General features: G+C 40.0%; 1 protein-coding gene across 1 annotated transcript; it reads right to left on the bottom strand.

The window, feature by feature from the left end:
• Window positions 1-13182: 13182 nt before the first annotated feature.
• LOC101658275 (dual specificity protein phosphatase 18-like) lies at window positions 13183-13740 on the bottom strand. The gene has a single exon (XM_004711217.1). The coding sequence runs from the start codon at window positions 13738-13740 to the stop codon at window positions 13183-13185; it is 558 nt and encodes a 185-aa protein (XP_004711274.1).
• Between the last annotated feature and the right edge of the window lie 3168 nt (window positions 13741-16908).

The raw sequence follows: 16908 nt of genomic DNA, 5'->3' as shown, positions 1-16908 counted from the left end.
AATGAGGGCAATGAATGTACAAATGTGTTTCACACAATTGATGTATGTATGGATTGTGATAAGGGTTGTATGAGGCCCTAATAAAATGATGGGGGGGGGCGGGGAAGAATAATGTTATTTGGAACGGATTTATCTTTTTCTTCTCTCTGCAGCATGGGAAACTGACCCAGTCCAGGTGAGGCCTCCCCTGTCAAAGGGATTATTAAGATGTAGAAATAATGTTGTAGCACTCCAGCCAGCTGGGAGCTACCTGAGACTCAAGGAGTAACTACTCAAGACAGGAGATTGAGTCAAGAGTTGAGAAGGAGTGGTACTCATAGGAGAGAAGACCTCCTGAGCTTCTTCTCTGGCCAGTTTTTATTTGCACACCAAAGGAGGAAGTTTTCAAAACTTCAAATTGAGGTGCTATTCTAGGTCACAGTGACTTCAGGCTCAAGATATTCTCCTGGTTCATAAGTAACAAACATTCTTGCTTGCAAGCATATTCTGACCTGAGGGAGTTCCTCTTGTCTGCAGCAAAGAATCTCCTTAACACCTAGCAATTGAGCCAAATTCCTGGAACATGCAAACAGTCATATACTCAAAGTTTACTCAAAGTCTTTGCACCCATGTAACCCTCCCAGGGGGCGCATAGGACAATGTTTCTGTACATAAGGCAGGTAGGCTTTCTATTACCATTAACAGTTGTGGTCTCAGAAACTCACAAGGGCAGTTCTACCTTTTCCTATAGGGTCCTTATGAGTCAGTATTAAGTTAATGGCAGTGAGTTTGTTTTTTGTTTTTGTTTTTTATATGATTCATATGCCCTAGGCAAACTACCTCATTGCCTGGGAAACTGGAGTAGAAGTATTTCTGGATCATATGGAATTACTTTTCCCAGATGCTTTTTGCAGGGCCATATTACTTTCCCCTGTTGTAGATTTTAACAATCCCACCTGGAGTGTATTAGAATTCCAGTCTCTCCATAAACTCCAGAATTTGTTGTTTTCTGGGATTTTTCTTCTTTAAACTGGAGAACCTTTATGGGTGTAAAGTGATAGCCCATCTTAATTTTGATTTTCATCTCCCTGATGGCCAGTGTATGTGTTAGCCATTTGAGTCATGTCTTTTTCCCACTTTCTAATTGGGTCATTTGCTATTTTCTTACTAAGGTGTTGTAGAATTCTATATATTTTTATAATTATACCTTTGCCCATTGTGTCATTGCTAAAAATTTCTCCCCAAATTTTCTCCTTTTACTCTTTTGATTGTCTTCAATGTGCATACGTGTTTTATTTTTTTTGTATGTGGCAGTCATCTATTTTTTCTTACCCTATATGTGCTTCCTTTACTATACTTGGCAGTTTGTGTATGCCCTGCAATAGGGACTTTGTCCCAATAGGTCTGTAATACATCTTGAGGTCATTTTGTTCGTGGGGAGAGGGATGGGCCTGCTTTCATTGTCATGAATATGGAGATTCAAAAATTCTAACACCGTTTGTGAAAGAGGCTATCCCTATCCCATTTGATAGTTTTAATTCTGTGTCGAAATCAGTTGCCTGTAGGTGGATACATTTCCTTCTGATTTTTCTGTTCTGTTGGTCTATGTATCTATCATTGTACCAATACCAGGCTATTTTGATTACTGTGGCTATGTAGGAGGTTCTGAGGTCAGGTAATGTGAGGTTTCTGATCTAACTCTTGTTTTTAAGAAATCCTTGCATGTCTTAGTTCTCTTCCCCTTTCATTTGAAGTTGATAGGGTTTTTCCCATTTCTTTACAGAATGAAGTGGGAATTTGGGTAGGAATTGCATTGTATCAATAGATTGTTTTAAATAATATGGAAATTTTCAAAATATTAAGTCTGGCTAGGTAATAAACTTGTTTGAGCACAGTCTTTCATATAGGATCTTCATAGCTTTGTTGAGATAGTTAATGTTTATTGTACCAACATGGCCAATGAACACATGTGGGATTAATTGAAGGACAGAGAGATAAATGGCTTGGTGAGCCTTGCCTTTCTTGTTCTCTGATCTCTTGTTCTCTGATGGTCTGACCAGTGTGCAGATGCCTAAGCTAGTTCTTTGCCTCAGCTGGCAAGTTTCATTTCCTGTGAGACATCGCTGAGGAGATGTCACATGGACCTACCCGGATGCAGCCCTGGGTGCTGGAGCAGCCATGTGCAGACCCCTGCCAATGCTGAGATGCTTATACACTCCCTTATTCAGCTTTCTTCCTGGATTCGGTGTTATTGTGTATGTTTTGTGAGTTTGAGGAGGACTTTGTAGATCAGTGTCAGATATATGGGCTAATGTCAGACTTGTGGGCTTGGACTGGACTAGGTTGGGATGTGTTCCTAATGTACATTTACCTCTTATATAAAACTCTCATATACATATGAGTTTCTGTGGATTTGTTTCTCTAGTCTACCCAGACTAACTCAATTGTGTTATTCTTTTTATGTCATTTGTATCTGTTGAGATGTCATCATTTACATCTCTAATTCTAGGTATTTGCATCTTTCCTTTCTTTTCTATTGTTAAGTTGGTCACTCATGTCAATTTTAATAATCCTTTCAAAGACCTAACTTTAAAAAACAATTTATTGGGGGTTCTTACAGCTCTTATAACATTCCATACATCAATAGTGTCGAGCATATTTGTACATGCGTTGCCAGCATCATTTCCAAAACGTTTTCTACCAGAGGCCTTGGTATAAGCTTCTTTTTTCCTGAGAGCCAACTTATTGTCTTGTTTATATTTTCTTTTTATTTTCTTTTTCGAGTTCATTTATTTTTACTCTGATACTTATGATTTCTTTTGTTCTGTTTATGGAGGGTTTATGTTGTTGCCCTTGTTCCAGTTTTTAAGGTATTGTGTTAAGGTGTTGATTTTGGATTTCTCCTGTGTTTTCATGTGTATATTGATTTCTATAGATAGAATGCTGATAACTGATTTTGCTTTCTCCCAAAGGTTTTTGTATGTTGTGTTACCATCCTTGTATTTTTCAAGTAATTTTTAGGTTTCCTCCCTTAATTGATTAATTATGCAGTCATTTTTTAAGTAGTGTGTTGTTCAGTGTTCACGCATCTGTCTTTGTAGAAGTGGTGGAAAAATATTTTCATTAAAGAGAATGAAAGAAAGGACAGGAATAATGAAAAGGAAATTATAAATATAGTATAAAATTTTACTTTAAAAAGTTAAAATGAATAAGAAGAAGCTGGGGGCGCTAAACTCTGCCCTTGGAATGTTCAAGAATATGTGTGACAGGGATCAGGTGGGCAGTTGGAAGCAGCACCTAGGAGTAAATGGCACCACCCATGTGGGTGCTTGGATTGGCAAGACTAGGTTTAAGTAGACTGTGGGTTAGAGGGGAGGGTGTTGAGTGGGGCTGTGTGTGCTAAGATATGAGGGGTCTTTTAGTTTGGCAGGTAGAGTGGTTTGCCCAGTCCAAGGTCCGATGAATGTGGAATATGTGGGACTCATATCTTTCAAATGGCCGTGGTCTCTGAGAAAGAACCCTGGAGGAGATAGCAGAGCCAACATCTTTTATTAAGATGGCCCAGGGGTAGGGGGCAAGGCACAAGTGGTCATACTGGGTGTGGCATTGCTCTGAATGACTCTATGTGGTCTAAATGAGATATTGGAAGGGAGATGTAAGAGTATTAGTAACTCAAGGAGAGCAGAAATGGAAGAAAAATATTTTTATTAAAAGTTACTAGAGAACTGCTTGTAGAGAGATAATGAAAACACTCAAAATTTTTGTTGTAAAGAAGTGAACAAAAAGATGGGAGTCTAAAGTGTGTCCTGGGTGAGTTCAAGGATGTGCATGTCCCAGATCATTTGCGCAATTGGAAGTAGTGCTTAGGTGTGAGTGACCTGTCCTTCTCAGTGTTTGAACTGGCAGGTCTAGGTGTTCGTAGAGACTGAGATGAAGGTGAGGGGATTGAGTGGGCCTGCAGAAGCTAAGAGACTGGATGTCTTCTAGTTTGGGAGGTACCGGTAGATTGTGGCTAATTGTAGCGAGCTGTCCTAAAGTAACAGAGTTTAAGCAGTCCAGGTAGGAGTGCGGAGAGGCTTATGCTGTTTGGGCGATTAAGGGATGGGAAAGGGCTGTAGCAGCCACTTTTGCAGGGGGAAGGTCGTTTTCTAGATGGCCTATATGACAAGGGGAGTATAAGCCTTCTCAGACGGCAGGATATTGTTCTGGAAAGTCTGGAGTGGTCTAATTACGGTTGTGAAGGGACCTGGTACTCAGGTCAGCCAATGCTTGGGCTGCGACACCCAAGGCACATGGCTTGCACACTATCCAGGGGGCAATCTCCAGTTGGGACCCTCGCCAGCTGATTGGTGCTTGCCGGCTGAAGGGTAAGAAGGCTGCATTGGCAATATGAAGGGCAGATATATGGAGTGCACACCAGCTGTGAAGTTCAGAGGCCTTTGAAGTCTACTGCTAAAGCAGCAGCTAGGTTGGGTGGGAGGAAGGGGTAGGCATATCCTGTGCTGTTCTCAACATCTTGCACCTCGGGAAGGTTCAGGTTACTTACCTCTTGAGTAGTTCTCTGAGATGACTTCCACCCCATTTTCTCTTTCTTGATGTTTTCCTCTTGGTTCTTGGAGAGGAATTCACTCTTCATGTGATTAGGCAGCCATCTTGAACCAGAACCTCCACCCATTGTTTCTTCTAGAATTATATAACTCAAGTCCCAGTGAGTCCCCTCAAAAAGTGAAATATAAATTGTGACCCAGAAAGAGTACTTAAACACTACAAAGAAGTGCTTGAATTTTCTAATATGTAAAAACATAAACTTGAAGTATATATATGAGGACAGTTAGTAAGGGGATGGAATAATGTTGCAAGCAATGTGAGGTTTGTTCATTCTGAGTATGTTAATATATACACCCTAAGCACAGATCCTTAATTCAGTGTTTCAGCTAGAGAGTCTAAGGAAAGCTCTAATAGTTTATTCAGTTTTTTCACTAAAGGATGGATTTCTTAGTAGTCTACACCAAACCAAGTTGAAGCACCAGACCTGCTTGGGTATACTGTAGAAAAATGTATCCGAAAGCTTAGGGAAACGGGCATGTTCGAGTGGATTTTTCAGGAAAGAAGCATACACACAGATAGAGTGTTCATAGGATAAACCTTGTACCACAACTGTGAGGAAATAATTGTATGTTCTCCTTCTGTAGTGCTGGTGAAGAATATTGAAAGTATCATGGACTGCCAAAAGAACAAACAAAACGATCTTGGAAGAAGTACAGTCAGAATGCTTCTTAGAAGCAAGGATAGCAAAACTTTGTTTCCCGTATTTTGGACATGTTATTGGAAGAGACCTATCCCTGGAAAAGGACAGCATGTTTGGTAGAGGAGCCGGGAAAAAGAGGAAGGCTCCGCTAGATGGATTGACACAGTGGCTGCAACAATAGACTTAAACATAAGAACAATTGTGACGATGGCTCAGGACTGGGCAGTGTTTCATTCTGTTGCACATACAGTTGCTATGAGATGGAACCTACTCAACAGCACCTAACAACAACAACATGTGTGCATGAAACATATTTGTTGTGCTCACTTTTAAAATATAAAATTATAATGAAGTTACTGCATTTTGTGTACAACATTTGTTACTAGGTGCAAGAGTGATATTATATTTCCTTTTATTTAGAGATTATAAATGCTTTTAGGAGACATGTAGATGTGCCAAGGAATGGACAGTAATAGTAAAGATTGCATGTCAACTTGGCTGGGCCAGGATTCTCAATTGTTTGGCAGTTAAGATGCAGCCATGCCCCATGAGGAAATCTAATTCAATCACCCCCTCGATGAAATCTGCTATGAGCAGATAATTAATTGTAAAACAACTTCCTCAGAAATGTGTCCTGATTTCAATATATGTGGATGCTCTGCAGAACCTTGCTTTGCTTTGGGCTAGGTCTGGATTCTGCATCTAACTTGCTGTGGTAGTTACATAGTCTGTTGTCAATTTGAGACTTATACTTGAAGGAGTGGCGGCTAGAATGTCAGGTCACAGCTTGATGGCTAGAATGTCAGGTCGCAGCTTGATGGCCTCATTTGGAGGTGCTAAGGAGATAAATAGCTCGCTTTAGGTGGGACACTAGACAGTCTCTTTTAAAAATTATTTTATTGGGGTCTCATAAAACTCATCACAATTCATACATACATCAATTGTGTCAAGCACATTTTTACATTAGTTGCCCTCATCATTCTGAAAATATTTGCTCTCCACTTAAGCCCTTGGTATCAGTTCCTCATTTCCCCCCCTTCCTCCCTGTTCCTCCCTCCCTCATGATCCCTTGATAATATATAACTTATTATTATCTTGTCATACACCGTTCAAATCTCCCTTCACCCACTTTTCTGTTGTCCTTCCCCCAGAGAGGAGATTATGTGTAGATCCTTGTAATCAGTTCCCCTTTTCTACCCCTACCTTCCCTCCACCCTCCGGTATCACCCCTCTCCCCACAGGTCCTGAGGAATCATCTCCCCTGGATTCCCTATGTTTCCAGTTCCTATCTGTACCTGTGTACATCCTCTGATCTAGCCGGATTTGTAAGGTGGAATTGCGATCATGATAGTGGGAGGAGGAAGCATTTAAGAATTAGAGGATAAGTGTATGTTTCATTGTTGCTACACTGCATGCTGACTGGCTTGTCTCCTCCTCACTACCCTTATGTAAGGGAGTGTCCAAGTGTGTACAGATGGGCTTTGGGTTTCCAATCTGCACTACCCCTCATTTACAAAGATATGCTATTTTTGTTCTTTGATGCCTGATACCTGATCCCTTCGACACCTCATGGTCACACAGGCTGGTGTGCTTCTTCCATGTGGGCTTTGCTACATCTGAGCTAGATGGCCACTTGTTTATCTTCAAGCCTTTAAGACCCTATATGCTCTATCTTTTGATAACTAGGCATCATCAGCTTTCTTCACCACATGTGCTTATGCACACATGTGTCTTCAGTGATTGTGTTGGGTAGGTGTGATTCATGGAATGCCAATTTGATAGAACAAAGTGTTCTTGCATTAAGTACTTGCGTGGAGGTCCAAAGTCCAGCTGCTGCCTTAACACTAAACCATAAACATATGCACATAGATCTATTTGCCCATCATCCTATATAAATATATTTACATATATACATGCCTGTTGACAAGCCACATGGAGACAGGCTGATAGCAGTCAGAGCCTCAGAGCTGGAGAAGACATGGGGGGACCCCTGCCAGTGCTGAGATGCTTATACCACTATTGGATCCACAAGATGATCCACCCACTGGCCCGTGGTCTTCCTGCATTTAGTATCATTGTATGTGTGTTGTGAGTCTGAAGAGAAATTTATAGATTGGTATCAGACAAATGGGCTAATACTGGACTTATGGAATTGATCTGGACTGGGCTGGGATGTTTTCTCAATATTCAATTGCTCTTTTATATAAAGCTCTTTCTTTACACATGTGATTGCCTATGAATTTGTTTCTCAAGTCGACACAGACTAAAACACTTGTCATCTCACCTCTGTTTTTTTTCCTAATCATGGATTTTATTAACACCTTACCATTTTACCTGCAAACCTTGGGTTCATTGGCCTCTGCAACCAGCAATGGATGACCACTACAGTTAAGTGAGTCTGGAGAAACCTCCAGCCTGACATTTGGCTCAATGACTTGGGATTTGCCTCCCTCTAAAACTATTTGATTCATGTCTTTGAAATTAATCTCTATGAATATATATGAATGTCTATATAATAAATCCCCAAACTTATTTGGCCTATCGCTCCCTTTACAGAAAAAAAAAAAAACCCTAAAATTTAAGCGCCCCTTAAGCAAATAAAAAACATTTGTACTATAACCCATAATCCAGGATAACATGCATGTATCTACTTTTGCTGCTCTTTGATCATTCCAGTGTCCCCCATGGCATCCTATCACCCACTTTGGGAAACACTGATTTTTTTTTAATATCTATCTATGTGAACTTCTATATCCATCCCCATCCCCCATGTCTATCTATGTACCTATGTATCGATCTACCTATCTAACAAACAAATTCACTGGTTTTCTTTCTCTAAAGTTCCCAGGCTATGACAAACAGTTTAGCCAATTTTGGATTAGAAATATGAGATTTAAATTTTCATTATAGCTGACCATGCCAGAAAGACCAACCAAGTGATTTAGGGTGGGAGGCTTGGGTCACAAGGATTAAACTGAATGGATGATGAGATCACCCATGTGGGCAATCAGTCAAGCAATTGATGAAGCCTCAATAAAAATTCTCATTTAATAACACTGAGTTAGTTAATTGTGCCAGCCTGGCCGATAATCACATGTGGGGCTGGTTGAAAGGCGGAGGGATAAATGGGTGGTGAAGCCTCACCTTTCTAGTTCTCGGGTCTCTTGTTTTGTGATGGTTGCCCCGGGTGCAGCTGCCTTAGCAGTTCCCTGCTTCAGCTTGCAAGATTGACTTCCTACAAGACATCCCCAAGGAGAAGCTACATGGACCTATCCTGATGCAGCTCTGGGTGCTGGAGCAGCCGTGTGGAGACCCCTGCTAGTGCTGAGATGCTTGTTCGTTCACTGACTCAGCTTTCCTCCTACAGTCGGCATCATTGCCTCTGTTTTGTGAGGTGGAGGACTTTGTGGACTGGTGTTGGGTTAATGTTGGACTTGTGGGCTTGGGCAGCATTGGGTTGGGATGTTTACATGATGCACCTTTTCTTTACATAAAACTCTCTCTTATACATGAGTCGCTGTGGATTTGTTTCTCTAAAGTACCTAGACTAATACAAACACATTGATAGCACACATTGACAACAGGATGTTAAATCTAGCCTGACTTCACTAAAGTAGACATTGGGTGCTTCACATTTGATATCCTCCTATATACTTTTTCCTATATGTCTCTGCATTTAGATGATTGGGATATCTATCTTTGTGTATAAAAGAAAAGGCATCTGTTACTGTAATAGCTTCCAGGGAGTTGAGTCCTAGAAAATCATTGACATTGATGATGGTTTGGGGAACTATATTTTCATTCATTCTCATAAGGCTAACAGGGTAGGTTTTGAAATATTTTCTCCAATTCTGAAGGTTTTATTTTTATTTTTAATAGCATATTTTATGCACAAAACTTTAGTATTTATGAAGCAAAATATAGCTATTTTGTCATTTGTTGCCCATGCTTTCGATATTATAGCTAGGACTCTATTGCCAGATAAAAAGTCATGAATATTTGCCCCTATCTTTTTTTTTAAGAGTTTTATGGATTTAGCTTACACATTAATGTCCTTGGTGCATTCCAAATTATTTTTTGTGTGTAATGTGAAGTATATATTAAACTTCATTCTTCCGTAAGTGGCTGTCCGGTTGTCCTTCAACCATTTGTTAAAACACCACCTTTCCCCTTTGAATCAAATGTAGACATGCTTGTTGAAAATCAATTGGTAATAGATGTATGTGTTTGAATAATAATGTTTGAAATACATATATATTAAAAGCTGCATAAAGAATATTCACACATCACATCAAAATTTGGAGGAAGGAAATAGGCTTTGTATTGGGGGTCATGTCTCCTACACAAGACACTAATGAGGATAGTACAAGAGCACACTGGTTTATCCTGACCAGTGAGTAGAACATGGTTACAGGAAATCCAGGAGCAGGGAATGCTTAGAAAATCAGTAAGGGCCCTTGAGACCAGAAAATTTCCCAGTTGACATATGTGCCGATCCCTCCGACTCCAGATTTTTTTTAATTGTTACCCAGGTTGATTATAACTGCCTTGCATGCTCAATGCGGCTTTTGTTCAGCAGATCTGTGAGTATAGTTTGCAGGGTTGTCTTCCCTACACTTCTAACATTTCTTTTGTTTTCTCATTTTTAGCAACTCTACTTCACCTTGACATTGAATAACTGTTTGAGGAAGGATCATTTACTATCTTGGGAGGTATATGGTGGAATGAATATTGACTCAATGTTGGCAAATGAACAGAGAATTTTTCCCTCTTCTTTTTTATTTCCTAAATATAAGCTCCAAACTTCATCCCTGATGATCTAGTCTAATGTTTAAGATTAAGAAGAGCTCCCATATATTGAATAGGTTGCTATGGAGACTCAAGGGAGCACATTTGTAAACAAATTCAGATAAGAAAGAAATCAGAACATAGAACTAATATTCTATCTTTATTTATTTGGGGAGATGGTGCAAAACCAGAGAGAAAAAAATGATATTTTGTGTACTTGTGACTGTAGAAGAAAAGACTATGGTAATTAAATACTTTAATTAAGAGAATTATTTTCCCTAGATGATTGATCCATATACACTTATGGAACAATGGTAGATAAAAATGTACTATTCTTATGCTGTTTCCTACATTCACTTATATGCATTTTTACTATACTTGCATGTGTTAGCTACTCTGTCCTTCACTGTGAATGAATCCATCAAATTCTGATTCCGAGAAAATTTCTACTCATCCTCCAAAAGAAATTGAAATGAGATAAAAATCCTATAAATTGTGGTTTCTTGTCCACTGGTAAGCAGTTGTAAATGCACACATTAAGAATTTGAGCCATTAGAAATATATTGATAACTCTATAATAGATTAATTGTTATACGATTTTAGTTTCAGCTCTAACATACTGTGTTAGTCCAGGTGGACTAGAGAAACAAATTTATAAACACACATGTCTATAAGAAGGAAATTTATATACAAGAGCAATTGAATATTGAGGAACCATCCCGGCCCAGTCCAGATCAAGTCCAAAAGTCTGATATTAGCTCATATGTCCAATACCAATCTATAAAGTCCTCTTCAGACTCACAAAGCACAAGCAATGACACTGAATGCAGGAAGATCACAGGCCAGTGGGTGGGAAGTCTTGTGGATCTAGTGGCAATGAAAGAATCTCAGTGCTGGTAGGGGTCTGCATGTGGCTTCTCAAGCTCCAGAGGTCTGCATCAGGGTAGGAACATGTGGCTTCTCCTCAGGGATGTCTCACAGAGTATGAACCCAGACAGAGAGTGTCTCCTGCCTCCAAGGAGGATATCCCAGATTTCCCAGGATCCTCAGGAAAAGGCATGCCCACAGTGAGGTCTCATTAGCTATGACCCGATTGACAGACTAGATTCCACCCCTTCATTATTAATCCTATCAAGTCCCAATTTGACACCAGATTATATAAACCTACCACACATACTGAATTCTTTCAAGTTGCATTATATGAGTGAAACTTAAATATCTCTTAATTTATGAGATGCCTTTTAAACTCACACTTTTATTTAGCATTGACATTTGCTTTCCTTTGTAATGCCCTTAAATTCAAGTCATACAACTAAGACATTAATTAACTTATTTGAAGAAATAGTATCACTAATTTTAAAGAGTTAGGCTTTTGATTTCTATGACAATGCTAGGGTGTCCAATACAATTATTTAAACAATTACTATAAAATACTAGATGAACTGACTTTTGAAAAGTACTTTTCAACAATTTCAAATTCTTTACAGATGAATATATAATGAGATTAACAATACAAGCTTTTTAAAAATTGCAATTGCTATTTGATCGAAAGTTTACAGTTAATGTGTTTTTCATTAAATGATTCATATACATTTTTGTCCTGTGATATTGAATGCAGTGATCCTTCTTGCTTATCCATTCCTGCCTTCTGAGCTTCTTATCCCTTAGAAAATGCTGCCCCTTTAATTTCATATGGTTGATTGCTTAAGATGTGTATAGCTTCTTGAGGTTATTGTTCAAGTTATAGGCCTACCTATTTTTTGACTGAGAACTAACGATGGACATGAATTCATTTCCAATTCTGAAGGTTGACTGAGGGCCACAGCCTCAGGGGTTCAACTAGTCTGTGAAAAATTTTGTTATTTTGATTTTTATGCCCATCCCCCCTATACCTCCTCTATCAATGACCATCTACTATGACCCCTTTCAGACTAATAAGTAGTGATAGCCAGGCACCATCTAGTTCTGGTTTCATAGATATGGACTTTAAGTTGCATGTTGTTCATTGTTTTCACATGTCATGGATTTTTCTGGAAGTCAGCCAGAACTTTTTCTCAGTAATTCTAATAAATATTCTTCAGTCTTCGTCTGCCTTGTCTTCACAAAGTATTTGCTTCTCTGAGCATATTTTATAAGAGATCCCTTTCCCTTGAATTCTGTCTTAGTTATCTAGTTTTCATGTGTCATTCATTTTCTGGAAGTCATCAGTAATTTTTTCTCACTAATACTTATAATTTTCAATCCTAATCTGACTAGTCTTTATAGCAGGATTGGACCCTTCTGACCATACATTATGAGAGATCCTTTTCCCTTGGATTCTACCTTAGTTATCTAGTGCTGCAAACATAAATATTAAAAGAATTTTACATAAATATTATCACAGTCTAGGAGATATGACGCTCTAATTCAGAACTCAGGTTCTAGGGGAAACGTTCTCTCTGCGTGGACTCTGGGGGAAGGACTGTCTGCTTTCCTTGGAGAGCACGTGTGCAGGGACTGGGAGGTTCCCAGTGAAGGACTCCTGTTCCAATGCCACACTCTGTTCCTGGCTTTTGTTTGTTAGTAATATTGAGATCTCTGCTTTTCTGCTTGCTTCTCTCTCCTTTCATCATGAGATAAAACGTGATACAGATTGCACCCTAGGGAAACTCCTCTTATATTTATGAGGGATGGGGCCTGAATAAGGGTGTTGCAGCCCAGCATAATTCCCATACAATGGACTGAATGATCATATCAGATCTATCATGGCGAATAATCACATAATTACATAAGAGACAAACCACTGAGAAGCATGATGTAGACACAGATGATGCAGACTTTTGGGTACACGGTCCCATTCATAACAACTTTCTCACATAAAACAATAAAACAGAACAATTTAAGTTTCATTTTAGAGATATTTTTCCCAACCACCTGGCCGATCATTTCCACAAAGCGTAATGCATTGGTTTAAAAACCCAGATTGATTAATAAATAAAACATTTCTTTTTTAAAAAATCTAAAATATGTTTCAAGCAATGCAATGCCCTTTGATATTTTTTACATGTAACAATTTTATTTTTACAGATACTAATTAATTGTGAACAACAGTTCAACTTTTGAACTGTTTGGAATTCAAGTTCAACTTTTGAATTGGAGTAAAGGTAGCTCTTACTGGCAGCCTTGGCTTACTTCGGCACCTTCGAACCGGCCTCCTCCATGTAGACATCAGGGATCATACCCATCTTTGAGCTGACCATGTGTACGGTGTTCTTGTTAAACAACTTGTATTCATAGAGGATTAACTGCTCCCAGAAGCCATTGTTGGGATGGATCCTGGGTCGGCAAGACTTGGTCCAAGTGTAGGCTTGCAGCAGCGACATACAGTGGTATTTCATGAGATAAGCAAAGCACAGCGCTGCTGAGCGGCTAACCCCAGCGGCACAGTGTAGCAGTGTGTGGCCTAGCTTCATTCCAACTGTATGAATATGATCCGCAACGGGGTCAAAGTAGTTGTAGAGGCTAGAACTGGGTGTATCCTCTACAGGAATCTTCACATACTGGATGCCGTCGTAGTACCTGTTCACTATGTCCACCGTTGCGTTGACAACTGAAGTGATATTAAAGCTGGACAGCATGGCCTTGTTGTTAGCTGCTGCAGCATTACTGATGAATAAGCAGCGGGTGATCTGAGTTGGGCACTCAGCTGAGGTCTGCTGTAACGGAGGGAGACGCTGAGGTTCCATCTTCAAGGTCTCGGATCTCAGGATTCACTGCGCAGATCCGTTTGGAGCATCACTCTTTCAGGGCAGGCGAGTTGAATCAGGCAGCAGCTGCACCAGGAAGTCTTAGGCAGGAGTCTGGAGGAGAGGGGCCTGAGATATACTGACCTGACATCACAATCCCCAATATCTGACCTTCTGGTTTCCATGGAAATGGCATCACCGCTGAGGAAAGCCTCATTGGCTACTGTGTGGTGCCAGGCCTTCAGAGATACCCGGTCTTTTTTCTTCAAAAGAGTTTATTTCACAGACCCAAATTCTCATTTTTCTTGACTTTAAGAAAACGTTATGTTGCAATATTTTTATTTTATGCTTCAATTGTAGATCCACACAAACCACAGTGTCTTTTTAAAAAGTTTTTTGAACATAATTCACTTAACATACAATTCAACAGTTTGAATATATTAAAAAGGTGTGCAATCGTCACAAAATTGAATTTTAGAACATATTGTTCATAACCCTAAGAAATTAATTATATATTGTCTGTATAGATTTACCTATCTTGGATTTCATATGAAGAAAACCAGCCCCCCCCCAAAAAAAATACCTACAACAATAATAAGAAAATAAGACACAGAGAAACCTTAATTCTAAAGAAAACAGAAAATGATAAAAATTAGGAGCCCTGATGGATAGTGATTACCAGTTGGGCAGTTCACAGCAAAGTCAGGAGTTGGAAACTACCAGCCACTCTTGTTTATAATTAAATAACTTGTGGGGGGGGGGGGATTTTACCACTCTTACCACAATCCATACATTCATCCCTTGTGTCAAGCACATTTGCACATATGCTGCAATCATTATTTTCCAAGCATTTTCTTTCTACTTGAGCCCTTTATATCAACTCCTCATTTTTCCCTCCCTCCCCCACCTGCCCTCACTCATGAACCCATGATAAGTTAAAGCTTATTATTTTCATATCTTATATGGTCCTCTGTTGTCCTTCACCCACTTTTCTATTGTTTGTTGCAGTGGGAGGGGGTTACATGTTGATCTTTGTGATCAATTCCCCCTTCCTCCCCCCACTTTCCCCTAATCTTCCTGGTATCTCTATTCTCATTGTTGGCCTTGAGGGGTTTATCTATCCTGGATTTCCTGTTGTGCATGTTCAGGTCTACTCAGATTTGTAAGGTAGAACTGAGGTCATGATAGTGGGGGGAAGGCAATATTAAAGAACTAGAAGAAAGTTGTGTGTTTCATCGATGCTATACTGCGCCCTGAGTGGCTCATCTCTTCCTTGTGAACCTTCTGTGAGGGGATGTCCAAGTGTGTACAGATGGGCTTTGAGTCCCCAGTCTACACACACACACACACTCTCTCTCTCTCTCTCTCTCTCTCTCTCTCTCTCTCTCTCTCTCTCATTGGGCATGCTTTTGTTCTGTGTCTTAGATGACTGATACCTGATCCCATGGACACCTCATGATCACACAGGCTGGTGTGCTTCTTCCATGTGGAATTTACTGCTTCTGAGCTAGATGGCCACTTCTTTATCTTCAAGCCTTTAAGACCTCAGATGCTTTATCTTTGCATATCTGGTCACCATCAGCTTTTTTAACACATTTGCTTATGCACCCATTTCATCTTCAGTGATTGTGTCAGGAAGGTGAGCATCACTGAATGCTGGATTATTACGACCAAGTGTTCTTGTGTTGAGGGAGTACTTGAGTCAGGCCCAATGTTCATCTGTAATTTTATTTATTTTTATTAATCATTTCATTGGGAGCTCATACAATGCTTATCACAATCCATACATACACCTATTGTGTCAAGCACATTTGCAAATTTGTTGCCATCAGCATTCTCAAAACATCTGCTTTCCACTCTCATTTGTTTCCCCTCCCTCCACGTTCCCCCCTCCCTCATGAACCCTTGACAATTTACAAATCATTATTATTTTGTCATGTCTTACACTGTCCAACGTCTCACTTCACCAGCTTTTCTGTTGACCGACCCCAGAGAGGAGGTTATATGTAGATCCTTGTAATTGGTTCCCCCATTCTACCCCACCTTCTTTCCACCCTCCCAGTATCACCACTCTCACCACTCACCTGAGGGGTTCATTTAATTCTTAGCATATGGATATGTGTATGGATCTATTCCCCTCTTGTTATATATAAATATATTTATATGTGTACATGCCTGTATTTAGACCTCTAGAAAATGTCTATTGCCACTTGGTTCTTTCCTCTATTTCCTTTTACTATCCTTTTGTCCCACATTAATCTTCTGCCTTCATTTGGGTTTACTAATTCCACACTGCTACATTGCCCTTGATTAAGCCCCACTAGGCAACCTATGCCTTACTGTCCATTGATTTTAGTTCACTTGTTGTTCCCTTGTCCCTGGGTTGGTTCCAGGCCCCCTTCCTTTCTGCCACCTCCCCTTCTCCCATAACCCCCCAGAAACATTGGTCCCATTCTTTTCATCTCCAAATTGTTTATGTTGCCTAACTTATCTAGATAGACATGCAGAGAAATTAATAAGTGCAAAAAAACAGGCAAAGCCAAACAAAACAACAAAGGAAGTCAAAACCAACAACAACAAATCCAACACAAAAATAACAATAACAAAATGAAAGCCACAGACAAAAATGGAAAAGCCTGTAAATAGTTCAAGTTCAGTTTGTTGGCCTTTATGAGTGTTTTCCAGTCGAGTTTGATGGGGTGCCACACTTTCTCCAAAGTATGCTTTTGGTATTCCCCAGGGGTTTCATCACTTTGCTCCCCTTGCTGCTCTGTTGCATGTCCTTACTGTTTCGCCCCAGTGTGATGTGGTGAGATTGGGCACAGTTCCTGCACTGTGTCTCCAGTATTGTCCCCCATAGCACTATGATTCAGTGAGCGACGTCATGTCTCATGGTGGGGCTGGCCCTATGGTCCTGTTTGCATTGTCTGCTCTAAGTAGTAATGTCGTTCTTTGGGCTTGGTGGGCCAGGATGTGTTCCCCTGCATCTCCATTTCTCTTCACTTCTTCTGTGTGCTTTAATCAGAAGTGCCTCTCCCCAAGCTGTAGCTTCAGTGCAGTCCTCTGAAGTGCATTCTTCTGTGTGTGTGTATGGGGGAGGGGGGTTTCCCCATATTTCGGATTGGGGCTGGCCCCACAGACCTCTGTATTGGTTCCCTAGCACATGCC

This window comes from Echinops telfairi, unplaced genomic scaffold (genome assembly GCF_000313985.2).
Source record: "Echinops telfairi isolate 266 unplaced genomic scaffold, ASM31398v2 ScPeMD7_44;HRSCAF=162, whole genome shotgun sequence".
Classification (NCBI taxonomy): Eukaryota; Metazoa; Chordata; class Mammalia; order Afrosoricida; family Tenrecidae; genus Echinops; species Echinops telfairi.
This window is presented reverse-complemented; position numbering and strand designations above follow the sequence as displayed.

Coding starts and splice junctions, on each gene's coding strand:
- LOC101658275 (XM_004711217.1), bottom strand. CDS start 13,740: ATGGAACCTCAGCGTCTCCCTCCGTTACAGCAGACCTCAGCTGAGTGC.